This window comes from Sturnira hondurensis, unplaced genomic scaffold, assembly GCF_014824575.4.
Source record: "Sturnira hondurensis isolate 20B ecotype Veracruz unplaced genomic scaffold, ASM1482457v3 Scaffold0020119, whole genome shotgun sequence".
Taxonomy (NCBI): Eukaryota; Metazoa; Chordata; class Mammalia; order Chiroptera; family Phyllostomidae; genus Sturnira; species Sturnira hondurensis.
Genome location: NW_028092750.1, coordinates 2,253,100 through 2,277,292, shown reverse-complemented (window position 1 = coordinate 2,277,292; position 24,193 = coordinate 2,253,100). Strand labels below are relative to the sequence as shown.

The window sequence follows — 24,193 nt, the reverse complement described above, 5'->3', positions numbered from 1 at the left end:
CTTAGGTTTGCACTGTGGAAGATGCACAGCTAGGTTTTCTGCTTGACTCCCCATTGGAGCCCCATAATGTTGTCACTGACACTGTTAACTCAAGATCCTCCTGTTGACAGGCAGCAGGAATAAAATAGGATCCGTGTGCTGCTGAAAACACTTAAGTATGGGGGCGTCTTCCTTTGCAATCTCTGTTGACTTCTCGGTGACTTAACATATTTATTGGATTACTGAGTGTAAAGACCACTTATGTGTTACATAGTGTATAGTGACACACCACGATAAATAGTTACAGTAGCCTCTCTTGCACCATCGGTGATTTAACACACCCACTCTAGTCAGTTTAAACCACATTCAAGGGTGCTGAATAAAAGTCACGTGTCAGTCACTTTGATAGATTTTTTTCTTGCTTTTTTTTTTTTTTTTGAAGATTTTATTTATCTTTAGAGAGGAAGGGAAGGAGAGAAATATCAATCAATGTATGGTTGCCTCTCACGAGTCCCCTGCTGGGAACTGGCCCGCAACGCAGGCATGTGCCCTGACTGGGAATCGAACCGCAATCGTGTGGTTTGCAGGCCCCCGCTCAATCCACTGAGCTACACCAGCCAGGGCAATAGATTTTTTCCTTAAGCTTAAATTATTTTTATAACAGGTAGTATTATGTAATGCCTGTGCATGGCCTGCTGTCTTGAGGGCTTTAGTCTCAGAGAAAATTATTCTTTGTCCTTGATTAAATTACTTTGATGTTTCTGAGTGTCTATTATATGACATTATGTAGTGCAGCCCCATGAGGGGTTCACACATGACTCCTTCTTGCACATTATGATCAGAGGGATTATTCCAATTCTCCATAAGGTTAAAGTTCACTAAAATTCACACTTGAGAATATGATAATGGTATTCCATTGCTGTAGCCATATCTTTTCTTTCTCATAAAAAATTGTTATGAATTTACTTTAAAACTAGCATATGTATTTTCCAGAGCTGTAGCTGGTTGATAGCTGTGCTGGGAGAAAGACATAATTTGTGGTTTAACTGTGCGCCATAGTGTGGTGGTTCCCTCTAATACTTCTCTTCCTTCCTTCACACCACACTATAGGAGTATTCTGAGGTGACTGAGGATGTTTGTGAGGTGGGATTTTTTGAAGTATCACTTTAACAAGGTTATTGATAGAAGTTATCTTGTTTTAAAAGAAAGATTTGTTTTCTAAAAATTAGGATCTTTCTGAAAAGATCCCCTCTGCCTACCATCTGCCCCCGGGAGTAATGGAGATACCGGATCGGTGTGATCGGCCCTCACTTTATCCTGCCCTTGTTCGTGGTTGAAATCAGCTAAATGAGCACAGATGCTCTCTAGGCCTCTTAAAGTGATAGGCCCTCTAAAATCCAAAAGATCGAATACAGCAGAACTAACTTTTCTTGAATCTGTGCACAAATCTCCATATAAAAACCCTCCTAACTGACTTTCCCATCTTTTCACAGTCATCATACTCCCAGTTACTGGCAGCTACATGCCTTACGAAGCTTGTATCACGCACAAACAACCCTCTACCATTGGAACAGCGAATAGATATTCGTAAGTAGAGAATCCTCTCTTCTCTCGTAAAGAAAGTAGTTTGTTTAGTGACTGCTGGCAATAGTTCACTTTATGTTGCTTGTTTGGTAATGTTCTGAATTTGCTAAGCATACAGAATATCTGGAATACATCCCACCCCACCCCCCCAAATTTTCAGCTTACAAAAGTGAAGAGTGCCCAAAATAATTCTGCTAGATAAAGTCTGAGTAACCCCTTTTGTTGTCAGGAAGTTTCTTTCATTCAGTCCTTACTGTCACTAATAACTAAGAAAAACATTGTTAAGTATTTTGAATTCTGTGCAGACCATGTTTTCAGCCCTCTAGGAGTAGATTCAATGCTGCCATACTTCAGGTTCTTCATTGTAACAAGAATAAAATTCTTAATTGGAAAGCCTACTTATCTTAAATTCAGAGTCCCACTTCTCAATAGCATGAACTATTAAGGGAGTTTATGGCTAATAATAGAAATTTGCCATTTCTTGGACATTCCGTGCATTTAAAGGTGTGTGCCCTTTTCTGGTAGAGCTTTTCTGTCATGTGGGTTGTTTCTGCTTTACAGGGAACTATGTGCTCAACTACCTTGCCACTCGGCCAAAGCTGGCTACTTTCGTGACACAAGCACTTATTCAGTTATATGCCAGAATTACAAAACTGGGCTGGTTTGACTGTCAGAAGGATGACTACGTCTTCAGAAATGCAATCACAGATGTCACCAGGTTTTTACAGGTATGTATATATTTAATGTCATAGGAATGGGAGAAGCAACATGTAGATGCTTAGTTGTAGTCTGTTCTATCTAAAAAGTACACAAAATAGACTTATTTGGCAATTCTCTGTGCCTTTTTTCCTCTTAATATGTCTTGGCTTTGCATGTTTACATGTCAGAACACGCACATCTCCTCTATTCTTTCTAATGTGTACATCATATTCTGAGCTAAAATACCATAATTTAATTAACTGATCTCTTATGGGTAGTTCTTTAAGAAGTTGGTTTTTGTTTTTGAGAGTACATTTACTGAGTTAAGAGAAAAACATCCATACGAGAGAAACATTAGTCAGTTGCCACTCATATGTGCCCCAACTAGGGATCAAACCTGCAACCTTTAGGTGTACAGGACAATGCTCCAACCAACTGAGCCACCCGCCAGGGCTTGAGAGTACATTTATTAGCTGGAGACAGTGAAAGGAGAAAGGGCCTAGGGTAGAAGAAGCAACAGGATACTATTAGGCAGAGCTCCTTTGGCTCTCTAGAAACATTGAGGGAAAGAGTGAACCAGGGCCAGGCTGCTGTCAGCCCACTGAGAATCAGAGAAAAGAGGGCCTTGGAATTAGCCCGGGCCAAACCGCCGCTGTCCATTGCTCCCCTGGTTGCAGGTCTTGTTGGGACCCTTGGAGTTTAGGAGCACACCTGTTGGGAAAGGGGAGGGGAAGGGAGAGGGACAGGCATGTTCCTGAGGAGGGAGGAACATGTCTTGTTTATATATTTTGACAGTTGAACTGTTAAATAAATACTTCAGTGACTGTTCAGATAGATAGATAGATAGATAGATAGATAGATAGATAGATCTTATACTTTGAATAATTGTGTAGGGAATATTGGGATTATTGGGATTATTCCATCAAAAGGATATGTGTAGCCCTGGCTGGTATAGCTCAGTGGATTGAGCACGGGCCTGTGAAGCAAAGGGTTGCTGGTTCGATTCCCAGTCAGGGCACATGCCTGGGTTGCAGGCCAGTTCCCAGTAGGGGACACATGAGAGGCAACCACACATTGATATTTCTCTCCCACTCTTTCTCCTTCCCGTCTCCTCTCTCTAAAAGTAAATAAATAAAATACCTTTTTTAAAAAAGGATATGTGTATTTTGGCATTTAAAGATATTTCCAAATCACCCTCAAAAACGTTTCCTCCAATAATTAACAGGTACCTATTTCCCTGTGCCCCCACCCTGGGACCTCAACTTTGTTACTTTTCTGTTTTAATATGTAAAAACAGTCAGTATCTCAGCATTTGAGTTGTGAATAGGATGGAATAATTTTTCATATGTTAATTTACTACTTAATTTTTGTTTTTCTATGAACTTTTTATTGATTATTTTTGTACATTTTTTAATCGGGCTCTTTGCCTTTTTCTCGTTGTATAGTTTCTTAGTAAATTATGTTACACATTCATTTGTAATTTGTCTTAAGTGTGTTTTGCCACTTTCCCTTTTTATAATGTGCATGGTGTAATGCTTATGGTTCTTTTTAGAATACAAAGGTTCCAGTTTGGCGCAGTCAGATTTAGCAGTCTTCCTCTATGGTGCTTAGGTTTTATGTCCTGCAAAGCAGCAGCTCTAAACCACAATTTCATGCCCTCTTGTCTAGGCAGCTTTAATAGCAGCGTATTTTAGATTCTGTCATTTCTAAAGGACGACTGGCATTTCCAGTGCTGGAACCAGCTTCACACACCACCTCTTTCTGCTTTACTTTTTTTTTAACCAGGATAGTGTTGAATACTGCATCATTGGCGTCACAATTTTATCTCAGCTAACCAATGAAATTAATCAAGTAAGTGCTACAGCCTTCCTCATTGAAGTAAGTGCCATATTTTTTCTTAGTATTGGTGTTTTCTGCTCTGTGTGGGATGATCTTTTTTGGCAGTTGTGTGCTTTTGCGGTAAGTGATGAATGCCCCTTTGAAACAAAATAGTCGCATTGGACTTTCCTCTGTGAGTATAACCTACCTCACTCGTTTTGTCCTTGTCTCCTGTTGTCTCCAGTATATTTTACCCTCGTCTCGGCTTTCCTCACTGGTATTCCCGTTCATTATTAGAGATGCAGGCAAGCAATGTCCTAAGTCAAAACCTTAATGAAATAATTTTTTGCTAATGAAAGAGTCCATAAAAAGGAGTCACAAAAGTGGAACCAGCGTCATGTGTGTACCTCTTCTGCTGTATACACTGATGCATGTGTATAATTATGTAAAAGTTAATTACTGTGTCCTAGCATTAACGATTTTGCTAGTAATCTTTTCAGAATCCATAAAACATTCTACTAAATACCAGGTAGTTTTTTTAAAAATAGTTGTTGATGGGATGGGACCGATCACTACAGAGGAAATGCCAGTGGCTTTCTTTTGTTCTGGCTATTATTTTTTCCGTTACTTATTTTTGAATCCAGCTAAAATTTATAATTATTGAACAGGCCAGTATTAATATTAGTTGTAATATCTCACCCTTCAGTTGTCAGCTAATAACTACATTGGCATCACTGTTGCTATTGCTCATATTTATGCAGACATTTTTATTAACCCATGAGAAATTTTAACTGTGAATTGGTACTATTTTAAATAATACACTTGCTTATTAAACCTATTAAACTGGAGCCAGTACTGTCACTTGCAGTCCCCACTGTGGTTGGTAATTACCATAATAATAATAATAGCTTTTGCATTTGAGTGATTACTGTGTGACAGGCACTGTTCTGAGCACTTAATTAACTACCTTCATTCTCACGATAGTCCTAGGGAGGTACTGTGGTTATCCTGTTTTCGAGAGAAGGAAACTGAGGTACATAAAGGCTACGTAACTTGTCCGAGGTGTCACAGCAGGCAGCAGCATCTGAACTCGAACCCACACAGTCTTATTCCAGAGCCTGTGCTCTTAATAACTAACTTCTTATTTAACCAATGTTACTTTTGGTGTCAGAGAGCACACATTAACTAAGTACAGTGTTGGTATTTTTAAAAACTTCAAAATTTTACTTGTCTTCTTAAGAAAACAGTAGACGTGTGTGTAACATTTAATGTAATTATTCTTGGTATTACCGTCAGCATAGTAGATAATATGGGGTAGATGACACATAATGGAGCAGTGACTTACTTACCTAGGACATTTATGATAACACAGTGACAACTGAAGCTGGAATTGAGGAATATTTTGAACCTTTACATAACTTAGTTTTCTGTAGGGTTTTTTAGAGGTTTATCAGACTCCAGTCAGAAAATGTATTTCTGTTACCATTCCAATTTGAATTCAGAAATAAAATCTAGGAGGGCCCATAATTGGTTGTCTGTCAGAAATCTTGCCTCATTATTCTTTAATGTGCCAGAAACAAAATGAGCTCCATCTTGGATGAATTGGTCAGTATATAGAAGAGATTTAAGCTTTCAGTTAGGCTAAAATACCCTTGACAACCTTGAAGTTTTTATTCCACTATTGAATACCTACTATGTGTCGGGAATGGAAGACATCTAAAAAAGTGAAAGATTGAGTCCTTAACCACAGAAACCTTTAAAATGTGGTGAAAAGAACAGAATAAGTGACCAGTACAGCCATTGAATTGAAGTGTTTACTTTTGTGGTTGGACTCTATGTAGAAATAAATAGGTTGGAGAAGGAGGAAAGGGGTTATTGGTCATTTAAGTTCATGGCTGTTGGTTAATGACTCTTCAGGGAAATTCTGCAGTAACTTCAGCCCAGTGGACTATTTACCAAACCTAAGCTTTGCTACTGTCTGTTTTTGAAACTAAACCACCGTATAACATAGTAGTGATTATTAGCAATATCTGCCAAAATTTGTTAAATTTTACCTAAATGCAGAGGAAAATAAAACTTAGCAGTGGAGATACATGTTCCTTTTCCTGTCTTCCCTCTGGGAGCCTAGAGACGTGCCATCCTGCAGCTATCCTTAGCAGCTTGTTCTTTTCATCCTCTCATGCTATGTGATCTCATAGTAATGTAGATGTTAAAAAGGTGCTTTATATTGATGTTGCTCTTATTGGAAATCTAGTTTATTTGAAGTCTGCATGAAAATTTTTTTTCTTTGCAGTTAATCCTAAAACTTGCATTGGTTTATTTTTCTGCACAGGCAGACACCACTCACCCTTTAACGAAGCACAGAAAAATAGCCTCTTCTTTCCGAGATTCATCGTTATTTGATATCTTCACACTTTCCTGCAATTTACTAAAACAGGTAAGATTGTAGGTTGGGTCTGGCTTCCTTATTCATTTTTAAAGGATGAGAATGAGTGGGTACTTGTTAGATATCGCCTCTTAATGGACCCTGCGAGCACGTGTGCATCTCTTTAAACATCATCGTCATCATCTCTTACACAATACCTATGTCCAAGAAGCTAAAGAAACTTGCCAGGCTGATCACTGATATTAGCTAACACTGTGAGGCACATCAGCTCCAGTGCTCTGAGAGCAGGCTCGGGTGACCTTGCCGACACACCGAGAGTAGGTTGACTCCCTGTCCCCTGCTGAGCGAGCAGCAGCAGATAAGCAACATCTGTAAGGAAAAACTCATTGTGAAATTTCAGCATCCATTTAGACTTCATAACCTGAAGGGGTAGATAGTAAGGAAATTACCTGTTTTAAAATAGAAAAGATGGTGTTTCAATTCATTTATTGATAGAGCTGAACTAAGAAATGTTATCTTCAATGTCTGGCTGCTCTGTCCCCATAGCAAGCTGAGTGGGATTAGCTTCTGGCTCTTTGTTCATTTGGGGAATTTGGCATTCTTTGGTTCTTGTTCCCATTTTCCAGTTATGTCCCAATTTTCATTTTAGAAACAAGTTTGGACTCTTTCTGTCATTCCGCTTAATGTTGTCCATCTTTTTCCTCAGTTACTTCCTTAGCTCAGAATTCCCAGACAGTCAGTCCTCAGGTTGAGCAGGCTGCCTGAAAAAAGTTCTTGTACCCCTGGAGGGGAAATGCTTTTGACAAAACTGAGGGTTGCATCCTCCTAGCTGATACTATCAAAAACAATTTGCCAGCCGTCACCAAGGTCATACTGGTGTGAACTTTGATTATGAGAGTCCCAGTAGCTATGGTCCAAGCATTTTCAGGACAACGCTCAGCCATCTGAGCCACATTGGCCAGGGAATATATCTTTTTAAATCCTCTTTTCTTTCTTTAATATGTATAATTGTATTTGAAATGAGTTTTGTATAGACAGCATATAGTTGTTTCATTCGTTTAACTCATTCTTACAATCTTTGTGTGTCAAGACAGTTTATTCTTAATGTAATTATATTAGCATGTTAGCACTTAGATTTGATATTTTATTACTTATTAGATGATTGACTTTTAATTAGATTTTCTGGTATATATATATATATATATATATATATATAAATGATAGCTATAGGCAGGTAAACTGTGAGTGAATAAATAAAGTTCATTGGTGATTTTGTTTTAAGTTTTGTTTGAAAGATATTTGTTGATGCCTGTGATGGTAATATTAAAAAGAGGAAAGAAGGTAGGACAGGTTATATAACTTCCTAGAACTCCCTCCTGGGGTTGAAACTTAACCCTGTCTAGAAATAGCTAGAATTTCACAGACAAACCAAGTAACCACACGTATTGCTTCCGGAATCCCTGTGGCCACTGTGTCTACATGTAAAGAATAAGTGTCAGAAGGGAGATTTCTTTAAAAACCAGCTTCATGCTTTATGGTAAATATGTTGTAATATGAAATAAGGAGCTAGGATTTTCATAGGGACAGTAAGGTAAGAGAAGCACCACCTCTTGTGGCCAGGGAAACATCGTGTTTCTGCCTTGAAATAGAGCCCTCCTTCTCTGGCTCAACAGCCTGCTCGTGAGTCTGATAGCAGGCTTAAAAGAGAGGAGTGGTTGTCTGGGGCTCATTGTGTGGTCATTTTTACAGGCTTCCGGAAAGAACCTAAACTTGAATGATGAAAGTCAGCATGGTTTGCTCATGCAGCTGCTCAAACTCACTCACAACTGCCTGAACTTTGATTTCATTGGCACGTCTACTGATGAGTCCTCAGATGACCTGTGCACAGTCCAGATTCCCACCAGCTGGAGATCAGGTAAGAGATTCGAACACCTGAAACAGGCTACTGCTCACTCAGCTCAGGTGGCATCTGTAGGATGATTTAAAGGACCCCTGGCAATTCCTTGCTTATTGTACAAGAACATTTAGAGTTTCAACATCTGTCTTTAGGAAGTAAGGGAGAGGTTCTTACAGGATCTTCTAGAGTCACAGGGGGCCTGCGGTCCAAATCTGGCCCAGCACCTCGTTTCTGCCCACCAGCAGCACCGAGCTCCTTGCTCCTAGTTAAGGAGTAGTTACATTTATATGGTCCTAAATTTATATTTGGCCCTTTGAAAGCAACCTCGACGCTGATGTGGCTCCCAGTGAAAATGAGTTTGACACCCCTGTTCTAAACTGCCCTAGCCTGAAAGAGCTCTTAATTACTCACCGATGTGACTGTGACCATCTTATATTAACTACCCATAGATGTTCATTTGAGGTAATGTCTAGCTTTAAAAACAAAATCAAGCAAAAGAACATGTTTTTATGTTTGCGTGTTCCTAAGGGTAAAAATTCTTGCTATGAACAGTGTCCTGGTTATCTTAAGTTCTCTGATTATCAGAAAAATAATTGTTTCTCAAAAGAGCTGCCCGTCACTTTCAAAGGACACATTCTGTAAGATGAGAAAGCGGAGAGGCGTGCTCCCTGATGCACAGTGCCAGTGGTCGTGGCAGACATCCTTAGTGACGGGCTCTTGTGTCTTTCTTCCAGCATTCTTAGACTCTTCTACTCTGCAGCTGTTTTTTGACCTGTATCATTCCATCCCTCCTTCATTTTCACCTCTGGTGAGTCAGTTTCTAAAACAAACCTATTTCTGGATAATGGCAATAATGAGTGAGTTTCATGTTTATTTTTTCATACAAAATCACACAACTAAAGCATGGAAATGGTAGAGTTGGTTATCTAGCCCCAATGAAGCTTGTAGCTTAAAAGTCCTCACAGTAAAGTCTTAATTCTTTTAACATTTTGCAGCAGACAAATTGCAGCAGAAACCAAGTTTTTTCTTGGTCTCGTCTCCATATGTCAAATTGCACAGGTTGGAGTGTGGGGATTCTCCTTATTGTGGAGCTGAAGGGTGTCCTGAGTGAGAAAAGTTTTGAAAATCCCTTAGGCATAAGCGATAAATGGAAGCTATAAAGGGAAGGCAAATTTGCATACTTATTTCTAAATAACATTTGAAAGCTCTTAGGAATGATGTATTTCTCCTGTAAAGCAGTAATTAAACTCCTCAAGTCACAAAATTCATTCAAGTCCTAAAAGACACAGGTGTGGTATTTCAGATTGTTGGGTAAGCACTGTTTGTGCAAAACATCAAAGAGCACATAGCAAGGTGGGGAGGGTTTTGCATAGTGTTTCCACAGTGCTCTACTTGCCTGGTCATTGTAATACTTTTCCAAATTAACATAGACCTTGGCTTTAGCAAGCCTAAATTCAGTGTTGTTTTTATCAAACTCACTGTAGGAAAAGCTAATGTGCTCAAGAAGGGTAATTAGTGAAAAGGCTACATAAAAGGTACAGGCAGAATTAAGGAAATCCAACAAGAGGATTGACTACACCCCCTGGGGCGAGCAGTTGTGGGAAGCTTCAAGGGGCAACTGAGGGAGCCCTGCAAAAAGCTGACCCGGCCCAGCAGGGGGCTGGTGCTGCTCGCCTCCTGCCTGTATCTCCTTGCTGCTACTTGCCAATGGTTGAAGCCGACTAGAAGCAGGAGGGCAAGGGAGCTTGGTGGCTGTTAGTCACAGAGGCCAGCCTCCCAGGGAACGGCAGAGAGTGTAGATACCTAGCGCAGTAGGAAAAGGGTAAAAGGTTTTCAACATAAAAGCTATTTTGTTTTTTTTTCCCCCCCACGGCACGGCACGGATATGACTTGGTTATTTCATTGTAGCACTGCATAGCAAAGCCTCATTTAGCCCAAAGGTCTTAATAAAAATATACATATAATCTAAAGCTTTATTCAAACAATGAATTGCTTGGTATTTTCAGGCCTTAAATGTATATCTTAACAAGAATCAAGGAAGCAGCCATTCGGGTGGTCAGAGAATAATGCCTAATGAATTTCCAGAGTGTGAGTTTAGGTAGTTGTTATGATCAAATTGGGTATAATGCTTTTTTTTTTCTTTTTTAAGCTCTACTCTCCTTGATCTTTCCAAATTACTATAATTGTAGCAAAGGGTGAAAGAACAGAATTAGTGGCAAATGTAAAGAAGAATGTTACAGGATTAGAAAAGATGTGAAAATTGCTGTACAGTCTTAAAATCAGTGACGTTTGGGGTGTGCCCTGTTCTTAGGTCTTGTCCTGCTTAGTACAGATTGCCTCTGTCAGAAGGTCCCTGTTCAACAATGCAGAGAGGGCCAAGTTTCTGTCTCATCTTGTTGATGGTGTTAAACGAATACTGGAAAATCCACAGGTAAGACTTGAGGATTTGTTTTTATTTGAATATATATACATATATATATCATTGACCTATATATATAATTTTGTGTGTATGTGTCTTTTATGAGGATATCCATCTAGAGGTCTTACTTAGTGGAAATCCCAGAAAATAGCTCAGTCTGTTGTTCTTCAAAAGACTTAAGGGAATCTCAGTTTTAGAAAATTCTTGAGAACGTTTGCCCAGGAGAGGAAACTGCACCCTGTAGCATCAGGACTGCCGCAGCTGTGGGAAGCTCACCTTGTTCAGGGAAGGATGGGTGAACTGTAGTCATTTTTCTCCAAGAAATTAAGAATTTAAATTTGTTTTTGTTTTCGTTTTTTTTTTTATGTACATTATTTATGGAAGTGTATAGGGCTGCTTAGTTGGGAAGGGAGAGATTGCTCATTCAAATATTTGTCATTCATTCCACAAATTTTGTGAAACACCTTTGTGCCAGGGACAGAGCGGTGAACAAACCGAAGTCTCTCTCTCTCTGTGCTAGTAGAGGAAGACATGTTTAAGGAAACAAATATGCTGGTATAATATGCAAACAAATCAGAAGTTTGATATAAGTATATAATATATAAACATGCTATAAGAATAGATAAATATAGCCATGATAATATAAATATATAAAACATTTGCATAACTTTGTTACTGTAGTTTAATCGTACTTGATAAATTCGACAGATGTTAAAGTGAAAATTTCATTATGTTTTGTTTAATTGATGGGAAGCAAACAGATTGGTTACATCTTAGATCGTGCCCCTTATCTGCCATTTATCAGCTTTACAACCTTAGGTAGGCCTGTAATGTGATCCTCCTGGGCTTCCGTTTCAGCCTCCTTTGATTGAGACTTAATAAGCCACAAGATAATTATTATGAACAGATGAGATCATTAATGTGACCATGCTTTTTATAAAATTTTTTTTAAGAAGCATTATACAGATGTATCATTCTGAATGATCACTTGCATATCAGAGGTCAAAAGAGATTTCCCCTCTCCCCTCATGCCATCCCAAATGTCATTCGGAAGTATAGTGAATTGCACTGTGCATTTTGTTTTCCTTCTGTGCTGTCACCAGAGTTTATCAGACCCAAACAATTACCATGAGTTTTGCAGACTACTGGCCCGACTGAAGAGTAACTATCAACTGGGAGAATTAGTAAAGGTGGAAAACTACCCTGAGGTCATCCGATTGATAGCCAACTTCACAGTGACCAGCCTACAGGTTTGTCTTTGACTGCTCGGCTCTTCCTTAACATTGGAAACATAGGGACCTGTTCCTTGCTCAGTTTTTAATCTTATAAAAATATTCCTTCTTTCTTTCTTCCTTTTTTTCCCCGAAAGTGAATATAAGTAAGTACATACCGGGTAACCCTGCATAGTAGTAGTTACTGTTGTAACCTACTCGTGTATTACAGAAGTGCAGGGAGTGTTGGGAAAAGAGGGTGTGGGAACTGCCAGGATGATGCTGAGATGCAAGGCTGGAGAATCCCCTTGGAATCACCTCCAGAAAGGCAGGGTTGATGCAGAGAGCTAGACAGAAGAGTGCAGAGAGTCCATGCCCTCCCTGTCTTAGTCGTGTGATGTGGGGCTGTGCTTCTCCAACGTTATGGTTCGCATCAAAATCATCTGGGGAGCCTGATTAAAAGACAGGTGCTTAGATCTTACCCCTGTGATTTCTGGTTTGCTAGGTTCCAGGTGGAGCCCTGGCGTCTCTGTTTCTACCATGTTCTCTAAGTGATTCTCATACAGACTGATGTTTGAGAGTCACTGACGCAGGGTTTTCCTTGTGGTAAGGTTTACTCATTCAGCATTGAGCAGCTTTCTTGTTAGACGCTTAATCTCCAAAATACTAAGACACACATTAGACTAGTTTCCATACACAGAACAGAGCCCATAAAACTTTATCATCAGTCTTTATCTTTTGTGTCGAGTGGCATGGGACTGGTGTATTCTGTATAAATAAGAAATATTCCTGTTTTGGTTTTCCTTAGCACTGGGAATTTGCCCCAAATAGCGTGCACTATCTCCTGAGCTTGTGGCAGCGGCTGGCAGCCTCTGTGCCGTATGTGAAGGCCACAGAGCCCCACATGCTGGAAACTTACACTCCTGAAGTCACCAAAGCCTACATCACATCCCGTTTGGAGTCTGTGCACATCATACTGAGGTAAGGACACTAGGACAGCCCCTCTAATTCCCCCGCCAGCAGCCTGGTGTCAGCCTTGCCAGAGATCAGACATCCAGTTGGCAAAAATGTATTTGGTAGGAGTCTCATTGGAGCTAATACTGTTAGTGGTCATGTTCTTACTTTGGCAGAACAGCGCAAAATCCGAAAGGGTCCTGTCATTGCCATCAGTAGCAGTGCCTTTAAATGCAGAGTGTATCCGTGTAATGTTTGTCCTTGCCACTGATTTTCTTCAAACAAGAGAGAAATGTCCTGGCTAGTGTAGCTAAGTGGGTTGAGCGCGGGCTGCAAGCCAAAGGGTCGCTGGTTTGATTCCCAGTCAGGGCACATGCCTGGGTTGTGGACCAGGTCCCCAGCGAGGGCAACATGAGAGGCAACCACACATTGACGTTTCTCTAACTCTTTCTCCTTCCCTCCCCCTCTTTCTAAAAATAAATAAATAAAATCTAAAAAGAGAAATGTTTATAGACTATAGATGGTAAGAATTATAGTATGTAAATTACAGGTGCTTAATGTGAAACTCCTAAAATATTAAATAGTTAAAAAGGGATTACACCATCCAGAGCTTACTAGAAGACATAGGAGTTCTAGGCAACTGATCACTAATTGTATTACATTATCACATGGTTTCTGTCTGCCCTATTAACTGGACCAGAAACTTATAACTCAAGAAATGTCAGATCTTTTCAAAAATGACCTACACAAAGTTAAGTTATTATTTGTTTTAGGGGCCTTTCTTGTTTGTGTGGGAATTTTTTTGTTTATTTGGTGGTGTTTGTTTGTTTGTTTGTTTTTAAACAACAGACATTTATTTTTTCTCAGTTTTAGAGGCTAGAAGTCTGAGGTCCAGGTGGCAGCAGGGTTGGTTTCTGGTGAGGCTCCTCTCCTTGGCTTGCAGATGGCCACCTTCTCTTTGCGTCCTCACACAGCCTGCTCTGTGTGTGTGTGCACACTGCTATATCGATGTTGTTCCTTCTCCTTAAGGACACCAGTCCTATTGGATTAGGGCCCCACCCTTAAGATTTCATTTAACCTTTTGTAAAATGGAGGTATAATTGACATACAGCATTCTGTTAGTTTCAGATGTACAGTATAGTGATTCAGTATTTGTGTGTTTGCAAGGTGATCACAGTGAGTATGGTTAACATCCACACATAGGTACAGTGGGGTTTTTTTTCTTGTGATGAGAACTTTAAAGATTACTCTGTATACTCTTTCATTAGCTATTTCAAGTTGGATTCTTAATTTACTTAGGTTCAACTGCATTTAATTGTCATAACAGTTCATTGTCTCAGCTGTTTATGACTTGAATCCTTTCAAAACCTGGGTATTTGTGAAGCCCCCTGGGAGGTGTTGTTTTATTAGCTACATAGTTTCTGTTCCTGAGGAGTCAGCTGGTTTCATTGAGACCATGTTGGGGAGTGGTTATGCCTGTGGGCTCTGGGCCCAGAGGGCTGGTTATAGCCATGTCCACTTGGGCGAGGTCATTGTGGGCATTAAGTTACTTGGCCCACTGGATGACTGTGGTGACATACAGCTGGGACCTGCCAGTGGTGGTGCTGCTATGGCTATGGCTAAGGCTGAGTTGTCATGCTATGATGTAGTCATAGACAGAGAGCTTATGATCTGATAAGATTCTCAAATTCTCGAACCAGTAGATAAGGCAAGACCTGGTATGAATCCACAGGGCCCCGTCTGTAATTCTGAAATCCAAGATGTGAAAACTTAAGTTTTCTCATAGATTTGGCACCAAAAATCATTTGATGGCAAAACTTACATGCACTGGAAACCCTTTGTAATCTTTTTTAAAAATTCTACTTAGTGTGACTCTTCATAATGTTTACACATTTTGTAAATGTAGTGATACTGTATTTGACATACCACAAAGCCCATTGAAGGTTCATATTACGAGGCAGAAGCATCATATTGCCTCCCTAAAACCTGAAGATCTCTGAATTCCCAAGCACATCTGGTCAGAATGGTCGCACTCAGAAACAGGGTCTTTGTCATCCCAAAGTTGACGGTGGTCAAGAACAGTGAGAGGCTAAGAGGCCAGAGCTCCTGGGTGGGGAGAAACATAGGAATGAGCAGGTCCAGGCCGACAGATATTATGAGCTGGAAATTCAGATTGAAAGATTGGACACCAATAAGCAAAATATCCCAAAGGGAGACTGGTGCTAAGTTGAAGACATATGCCTTCAAATTTTTTTGATACTCCTTCCTTGGTTAAAAGTAGTGTGGAAAGAGTGGCTAAATGAAGAAGAAAGAGCTGCTTAGGGGAAATCAATAGGCATTTTTCTTCCCTTGGGATCAGAGATGGCCTGGAGGATCCTCTGGAGGACACCGGTCTGGTCCAGCAGCAGTTGGACCAGCTGTCTACGATTGGGCGCTGTGAGTATGAGAAGACATGCGCGCTCCTGGTGCAGTTGTTCGACCAGTCAGCCCAGTCCTACCAGGAGCTGCTGCAGAGTGCCACCGCGAGCCCGATGGACATTGCTGTGCAGGAAGGTGAGCATGGGGGGCCAGGCCTGGGAGCAGGTGCTGCCGGTACCCTTTCACTTGCTGCCACCTCCCTCCTGCCTTTCCTCAAAGGGTGTCCTCCATCATCAGTTACCTCTGAACACACAAAAATGTGTTTGTTAAGTGCCACAGGGGACTAGGGAAGAGTAACAAGTCATCTGCAGTGGTCGTGTTTAACTTTAAGGAAGTTCTGCACTCCAAAAATAATGACCTTGGCTGATAGGGGAGCCTTGTGATCTGATAGATTTCCCCCTGGTGTCACCCTCCCCAAGTAGAGTAGTAGCTACATTCCATAGAAGAAGTAAGACTGTGGCTTCTCCACAGTGTCCTTCAGATAACGGAGGCTCCTGGTAAGAAATGAACCCCAAGTGAGGGATTGCTTCATGAGATTACCACTGGAGGTGACAGTGGATCTTCTTCCTGTCGCAGGAAGGCTGACGTGGCTGGTTTACATCATTGGTGCGGTGATTGGTGGCCGGGTCTCTTTTGCCAGCACTGATGAGCAAGATGCTATGGATGGTGAGCTTGTCTGTCGGTAAGTGCTCCCACCTGGCTTCCCATGTCACTGCTGCCTCACCCCTGCCCGTGTTCTGTTTGGGTTTGGCACCAGAGGAACCGAACATGATTTGTTAATGCTTTCATTAATGCTTTCCTCCCCATTTACAGAATATAATCTCATAAAGCTGATTGCCCGTGAAAATGAAGGACAGAAACAGGTCCAACTTTAAACCTTTTATAAGTATAGCAAGAACTCTGTCTACCATCCTGACTAAAAAACCATTGTGGTAACTCAGCATGGAGTTGATGGGTGCAGAATTAGGAAAAGCAGAGTGGAAGCAGCCTTCAGTTCTGCTGAAGGACAGGACCTTGGAATTAACTAGATGTGGGCTGCCTTGGTTTGGCCTTTGCGGGGAGTGCTGCCCTGAGGGTTATAAACTCCTGGGTGCTCCCCTTAGAGATGGCGCATCTTACCTTGATGCCTTAGCATTTATTGGCCCCAAGCATTTCAGTCCCTAATCCTTATTCATATTCTGAAAATCCCCTTTAGTCTCTTTCCACCTCCATTTTGTTTATCAGATGTCCACCTGCCCGTAGGTGCCCTAGTCCTGACAGAAGTCTTCACAGCACGTCACACTGGCATTTTTTGAAGAGTTGAGCAAAGATTTACTAGGGATGACATGTAATACACCTCTTTGAGTTTACAGCCTAGAATGACACTGTGTGTGTCACAGTATAAATGGAGTGAGACAGTCCCTTCTATACCGGTTCTTTACTGAGTGTTTCAGCATGATGACTGAGTCTCACTCGCTCATGAAATGTCACAAATAGCGTGGTACCTATTCTCACAATATCGAAATGTCAAATGACTCACTTGTGGTAGTAGTATTCTCATTCATTCAGCATGATGCCTCACTTGCAGCCCAGTGGGCTCTCTTTCAGGGGCACGGGTGCAAGGAACAGGGATGAAGTCACAGGCAGCATATCTGCTTTTGGTCCCTGGAGGTGTTACCACCTGTGCACATCGCCTTCATGTGTGTCCATTTCCTTCATGGCTCTGAGGGAAAAGGTTGAGAATCACTGGCTTCTTTCAGTCTCCCTCAGTTTATACATGAGGAACTGGGGCTCGGAAAATAAATCGCTTTACTCGAGGTCTCACAGAGATTTCAGGGAGGACCATTACTGTAGTACTAGGGGTTTTCCCCCCCTCTTTCTAAGCTGATTATGAGTTCGGCCTCAGTCTGCAGTCTCACTGGATTAGAAGGTTTAAGCTTCTCGGTAATCGTTCGTGTTTGTTCCTTGGCTCTGGTTCCGGGGGGGTGGGAGGTCAGAAATGGAGAGGAGAATGTGTTCCCTCCACAATTCGGAGAGCCTGCAGAGAACGCCTTTCAGATAGGGTGGGAAGGAGAGGAGACATGGAAGACTGTTTCTAGAGAGGCCAGGATACCCTGCTGTTGAGAGAACTATTGCTCTGCTTCCTCTAGGGTGCTCCAGCTGATGAACCTCACCGATTCTCGCTTGGCTCAGGCAGGCAACGAGAAGCTAGAACTGGCCATGCTGAGCTTTTTTGAACAGTTTCGTAAGATCTACATTGGGGACCAGGTGCAAAAATCCTCTAAGGTAACACGCTTTCAGTTGTCTACATTGGTTCTTTCCGCTTGTGAGATTGCTGATTGAGAGAAATGACTAGTAGCAATGCAGCTACAGTCTCCAGGCTTTGTGTATCAGGGTAGTCCAAATGTCTTAGTCTTTGGAGTTAGGTGACTCATCAGAGAGTGAGCCCACTTCTCTGGTGCTCCCTGTACTTAACAAATGGCCAGCCAGAACTGTTGGTGTCCCCAGAATTGTCAGTTCTCAGTCTCTTTGTGCATGAACTGATGTTCAGAACAGAAGGTTGTGACAGTGTAAATTCAGAGTTGAAGGGGACTGTAAGGTAGCTCAGCATCTATCCAGTATTTAGTAAGACTTAGAAACTAGCTTATTACTGCAATAGACTTCCCCAGCATTGTTGTCCACTTTCTTCCCACATCCTGCTCCTGCATGCGGACACAGACACTATTGTAATGTGATTTCTCTAATCCCTGGTCTCTGGCTACTTTCTCTTTTACCACCACCAGCTGTACCGCCGTCTCTCAGAAGTCCTGGGCTTGAACGATGAGACCATGGTCCTAAGCGTCTTCATAGGAAAAATGTAAGTGTTTTGGCTTGCCATCAGCAAGAGTCCCTTGCAATCCTGTTGCAACTGTAAAATGTGATCTTGGCATTGTGCTGCCAGTGCCTTGGTTTTCCAGCATTGATCGTTTGCGTCAGAAAATTGTGCATTTGAGTGTGTGACAAGCTGTGCTTAGAGATATGGCCCGGCCCCAGAGCATTCCAGGCTTGTACAGGCAAGGATTTAATTTTGTTCACGTGGACTCTCACCCACAGCCTCTGGAGTCACCGGTGAAACCGTCAGGGCCATCATGAAAATGGCCTCCCTCCCAGTGATTGGTGCTCAGCCTCTCACTCAGTCTCCCTGCTGCCAGGGTGCCCCTAGTGAGCACTCACTTTCTGGTGCTGATTTTCACTAGGCATGTGCCCCCGGAGGAGAGCCCCACTTTAAAACAGGCTTGTTCCTCTCAAGAAGCATCACACCCTTTGAGTCTTGAATCTCCAAAACCTGGTGCTTTTGTTTGACTTGTCTTCAGAGTTGGAAAAAAACAAAGCTCCTAATTGGCCCTTTTTTGTTGTTGTGTTTTTTTTAAGTTATGCCCCCTTTGTTTACATTTTCCTTTTTTTAGGAGTTCAATTTATCAAAGCACACACTAGGAGCCAAATTACCCAGGGCTGTGTGCAAAATGACATTTTGCCTCCTTCCAACCATCCCAATCCTAAACACTCATTTCCATGAGCTGGTTAATAATTTAAGACAAAAAAGGCAAAGGGGGTCTAAAGGACTCTGCCAGCCGAGAATCCAGAAGCAAGGGCTACTAGAATTCTGCAGCTGACAGTGGATGGTGCAGGTGCAGAATTGCATACGTCTGCATGTTATCACTGCCGCAGAAATCTCTTACCCTTGCTGCAGAAATCAGCCCTGGAGTGCCCCAGAATTCCAAGGGCCTGGGTATGGGCCAGTGTAGCTTTGGAACCAAGTAGTGAAGATTATCTGAAGGATAATTTTTCTAGTCAACCAAATGTAAGTACGGAGATTTTATACCCATTTTTTGTGGTTGTGATGTCTGTGAATTGGTGATGCAGTTGTGTGGTGATTCGTGATGGATGATTTTCTTCTCCCAACCCTCAAGGAAATCAGGCAAATCAAAAGTGTCTCCTGCTTTTTTTTTTCTTTTTGTCCTCCAGCATCACCAACCTGAAGTACTGGGGCCGCTGTGAACCAATCACCTCCAAGACACTACAGCTTCTCAATGACCTCTCCATTGGATATCCTTTTCTAAGCTAGCTTCCGTGCACAACAGGAACTGGGGTGCACTGCCCTCTTGAAAGTGGGAAGCTACCTGCTGTTCCCACTTTCATTTAGCTTTATGTGTACTTGAGTATATTCCTTTCTCTCAGGAGCCAAAGGCAGTGCCCATGCAGAATCTAGGAATCATTCCAGACCCCCCAAAACAAGCCCACCCACATGCTAATAGTTCGTTACAGGTTTATCCCTGGCTGTCTCTGAGACAGAACCCACCTGATCTGTCTGATGGGTACACACTCTTCATGGCCAGGATTTCAGCAACTTCAGTGGCTGCAGAGTCCATCCTGATTGTCAGCCTATTGGTTGAAGCAACCTGCTGACAAGTTTTCACAATAAAAGTAGTGACTGTGCTTCCTCTTGACTTGGACTAGGTCTGCTTAAAGTTTGAATTGCTCTAAGACAGCCTTTCACAACCAAGAGTCTGCCAGAGAAATGAACCCTAAAATACTGGTTTTTTTCTCAGTTCTTTCAAAGACTCTATATAGCTAGTACCATTCTAAATGCATGGGAGAGAAAGTTGACTCACTGCACACAGTGGAGCTCTTAGGCAGGGCTTTAGGGCTTAATTGTCTCTGAGAAGCCTTGTGGAGGAAAGTCACTTCAGGATATTCATGACTCGGGGGAAACTGCTGGGCTCCTCCTATTTTCTTACAGACATGAGTTCAGTGTGTGTTCTCTCCATGGATCAGTTGAATACTACTTAGAAGAGAACACAGTTGCTTTCCCTTTGGGCAGTGGTATACTCAAGTGGTTAAGAAAAACAAGATTATCTGGGTATGGAGATAAAGTAGAGTTTCCTTCTGCTGTGAAGATTCTGCATTCGCATCACACTTTCCTTGACCCTCTTCCTGTGTCCTTACATACAGTAGTGTAAGGAAACTAGTGAAGCTTAGTGCCGTACAGTTCATGCTGAACAATCACACGGTGAGTGATGGTAGCCCCTCTTCCCACCTCTGCTCTCCCGCCACCCCACTCACACCTTCTCAGCACGTAAAGGAAATGTTAGGTTGGGTCTGGGTGGGTGCTGCTGCAGCCCAAGTCAGTTTCAGACTCACACCACAGTGACAGCTCCCGCTTAACTGTCATCAGAGCTGCTCTTTGGGGTCCTGATGATCTGCTCGTGTTCATACTAAGATAAACTGGTTGTGGATAACAATTTTTAAGAAAACCTTTTTTTAGTGTCCTTCACATCCTTAAGGAATGGTGATGTAGCCCTTAGCCTGAGAGGGCTCCGTAGGTCTAAAATGACTGGCTTACATTCTGTCATTTTTACTTGTTTTCTCTTTTTCAACAGAGCGAGCACTTTTCGTTTTTGGGTATTAACAATCAGTCCAACCTGACAGACATGCGGTGTCGGACTACCTTCTACACAGCACTTGGGCGTCTCCTCATGGTGGATTTAGGTACTGCAGTGAATCTTAGAGGCTTACAAAGTAATCTGACATTCTGAATTTTTACTTGAGGATAGAAAACTAGATGTAGGGGGAGATCATTTCTGTTGTTTCAGCAGTAACACAACTACATGAAATAACAGTCTGATTTCGCCAAGACTACACCACGCTGTTGTGGCCCCCCACCTGGGAGAGAATAACAAAGTGCACTTGAAGATTTCAACTGATGAGCAGTGGGTTTAAAATTCTGTTTATATTTCTCATCTGTAAAATAAGGGAGTTGGAAACTGAGATCCCTAAGTGCATCTTGGTGGTCACAAAAGGGGTGCAACCACCTGGGACGGGCAGCGAAGCCTTTTCTTTCCCAGTGCATTGGCACACGTGAGCCCAGGGGCCATGAGCCCCTTCCCAGCTCCAGCTGCGATATCAGTGTGTGGGCTCAACTGGTAACTGAAGCGGAACGGCATCATCATGAGTTTGGGCTATTTAAATCTACTTCTACTGCAGTGGTATTAAAATGTTTTAAGCTTATGAAAGGTTACTGAAAAAAAAACCATGAACAAAGCCCCTACATGCACAGATTCAAGTTTGAGTCTCATCCAGTTCTTGAGCACCAGACTGGTCCTTTCTCAGCTGACGCTGGTTCCCACTGAATGAAAAGTAAAAAACACCAGAGTCCCTTACACACAGTCACATGAGTCTCTGATGTTGTCAGTCAGTATCAAAAAAATTTGAACATTCTTGGACAAGATGATTTCTGCCATTTTCTAGTTTAAAAATGATTCCTATATATACATTTTATTCTGAAGTTACTACTAATACCTGTTGAGGTAATAAAGGGCCCTTGATTTACCCTTGGATCTGCTCATCTCTTATAATATCTTGTTTTTCATGCACACACAACTTTACATGTTGTGCATTGGGGTCACATCCTCCTCATTTCCCCTTACAGGAGAGGATGAAGATCAGTATGAGCAGTTCATGCTGCCACTCACAGCAGCGTTTGAGGCTGTGGCCCAGATGTTTAGCACGAATACTTTCAATGAGCAAGAGGCAAAGGTGAGTCCTTCACCCACTGAGTGGTCAGCCTCTGGTTGAGGACATTTTCTTAGGGAGACTAAATTAGCTAGCAGTACAGAAAAGTGCTCACTCATAAGTTTTCCACTGGGTAAAAAATTGTATTTTGTCTCCCAGACTCCCGGGATTTTGAAATAGAAGAGCCAGTATAGGTTTATAAACTCTATGCTAAAGTGTGTTTCTAAGCAGCCTTTAGGATTGGGTGTGTGTGTGTCTTAAGTTTTTAAATGTATGAGCATAAAGTTAGTTATATTACGTTTTTGCCTTGCTGTGTTAATCTCTGTTGTGTGTCTAGTTTACGCTCCCTTTTCCTTTTTAATACTCTATTAGTTTCATTAGTCTTTTTTTTACTTTGTTTAAGCTCTATTCTGTCTGTTTTGTATTTCACTTATTTTTATTTTCATATATTTTTCTTGGGGTTATTCTGCTCTAACTTCTTTTCAGTCCTTATTTCCTGTTGTAACTATGTAAGATTGTAAATGTGCCTCTAGGTACATTATCCAAAAGTTGTCTTTTTAATTGTGGTAAAAACGCACATGCACGCGCACGCACAAGCTCTGGCTGGCTCACTCAGTTGTAGTGTCACCCCGTACACCAAAAGGTTGTGGGTTGAATTCCTGGCTGGGGCAGCCAGTTGATGTTTCTCTCCCACACAGATATGTGCCTGTTTGTTCGTCCTTCCCTCTCACCCTCTGTCTTTCTTCCTCTCTTCTCTCTCCCTCCCTTCCTCTCTCCCTCCCTTCCTCTCTAAAATCAATAAACATGCCCTCAGATGACAATTTAAAAAATACTTTTTGAAAAGCCCACATAAAATTTACCATGTAACCATATTTAAGTGTGTAGTTCAGTAGCATTACATTCACAAGTTTTTTTAATATATTTTATTGATTATGCCATTACAGTTGTCCTCTCCCCCCCCTTCGTTCCCCTCTACCCTGCACACCCCCTTCCCTACCATTCCCCCCCTTTAGTTTATGTCCACGTGTCTCAAGTTCTTTAGATTCTTTATTTCCCATACTATTCTTGCCCTCTCCCTATCTATTTTCTACCTACTCTCAATGCTATTCTCTGTACCTTCTCCCCCCTTCTCCTCCTCCCACTCCCCTGTTGCTAACCCTCCATGTGATCTTCATTTCTATGGTTCCACTCCTGATCTAGCTGTCCTCTTGGTTTGCTTTTGTTTTAGGTGTGGTTGTTAATTGTGAGTTTGCTGTCCTTTCACTGTTCCTATTTTTTATCTTTTTCTTAGATAAGTCCCTTTAACATTTCATATAATAAGGGCTTGGTGATGATGAACTCCTTGAATTTGACCTTATCTGAGAAGCGCTTTATCTGCCCTTCCATTCTAAATGAAAGCTTTGCTGGATAGAGCAGTCTTGGATGTAGGTCTTTGGATTTCGTGACTTGGAATACTTCTTTCCAGCCCCTTCTTGCCTATAAGATCTCTTTTGAGAAATCAGCTGACAGTCTGATGGGAACACCTTTGTAGGTGACTGTCCCTTTATCTCTTGCTGCTTCTAGGATTCTCTCCTTCATTTTCATCTTGGCTAATGTAATTATGATGTGCCTTGGTGATTTCCTTCTTGGGTCCAACTTCTTTGGGAGTCTCTGAGCTTCCTGGATTTCCTGGAAGTCTATTTCCTTTGCCAGACTGGGGAAGTTCTCCTTTATTATTTGTTCAAATAACTTTTCCACTGGTGGCTGTTCCTCTTCCCCTTCTGGTACCCCTTTAATTTGGATGTTGGAACATTTAAAAATGTCCTGGAGGTTCCTAAGCCTCTCCTCATTGTTTTGAATTCTTGTTTCTTTACTATTTTCTGGTTGGATGTTTCGTTCTTCCTTCTGGTCCACTCCCTTGATTTGAGTCCCATTTTCCTTTCCATCGCTATTGGTTTCCTGGACATCTCCCTTCATTTCAATTAGTTTAGCCTTCATTTGTTCTTCTAATGTGTGACTAAAATCAGCCAGTTCTGTGAGCATCCTGATCACCAGTATTTTGAACTGTGCATCTGATAGGTTGGCTATCTCTTGGTCGCTCAGAGTTATCAGCTCTGGGGCTTTGAGTTCTTCTTGAGCCATAATGTTTTGGTGTGTTTGTGCCTGTTATGTGTGAGGGGCAGAGCCCTAGGTGTTCACCAGGGTGGGGCAACTCAGTCGCTGGGTTGTGACGCTGTATGTGGGGGCAGGGTCAAAGAGGGGCGATGGCGGTCTCCCCTACTGCTTCTTGCCACTGGGGCCAGCGCAGTCTGTCTCAC

General features: G+C 41.8%; 1 protein-coding gene across 2 annotated transcripts in view; it reads left to right on the top strand.

Annotated features, from left to right (window-relative positions):
- The window catches only part of XPO7 (exportin 7), a 37,711-nt gene that overhangs the window by 1,681 nt on the left and 11,837 nt on the right, over positions 1-24,193 (top strand). The window contains exons 3-19 of one of the 2 annotated variants that reach the window (XM_037028616.1): positions 1,473-1,566; positions 2,125-2,291; positions 4,048-4,113; positions 6,413-6,517; positions 8,216-8,381; positions 9,098-9,171; positions 10,675-10,794; positions 11,886-12,032; positions 12,802-12,974; positions 15,307-15,500; positions 15,942-16,047; positions 17,495-17,630; positions 18,128-18,201; positions 19,350-19,430; positions 20,331-20,394; positions 20,765-20,873; positions 21,814-21,920. In XM_037028616.1, coding sequence (XP_036884511.1) covers positions 1,473-1,566; positions 2,125-2,291; positions 4,048-4,113; positions 6,413-6,517; positions 8,216-8,381; positions 9,098-9,171; positions 10,675-10,794; positions 11,886-12,032; positions 12,802-12,974; positions 15,307-15,500; positions 15,942-16,047; positions 17,495-17,630; positions 18,128-18,201; positions 19,350-19,430; positions 20,331-20,394; positions 20,765-20,873; positions 21,814-21,920 — 1,983 coding nt within the window. Of the gene's footprint in view, positions 1-1,472; positions 1,567-2,124; positions 2,292-4,047; positions 4,141-6,412; positions 6,518-8,215; positions 8,382-9,097; positions 9,172-10,674; positions 10,795-11,885; positions 12,033-12,801; positions 12,975-15,306; positions 15,501-15,941; positions 16,048-17,494; positions 17,631-18,127; positions 18,202-19,349; positions 19,431-20,330; positions 20,395-20,764; positions 20,874-21,813; positions 21,921-24,193 lie in introns of both variants that reach the window. The other variant, XM_037028615.1, reaches the window with a different exon arrangement.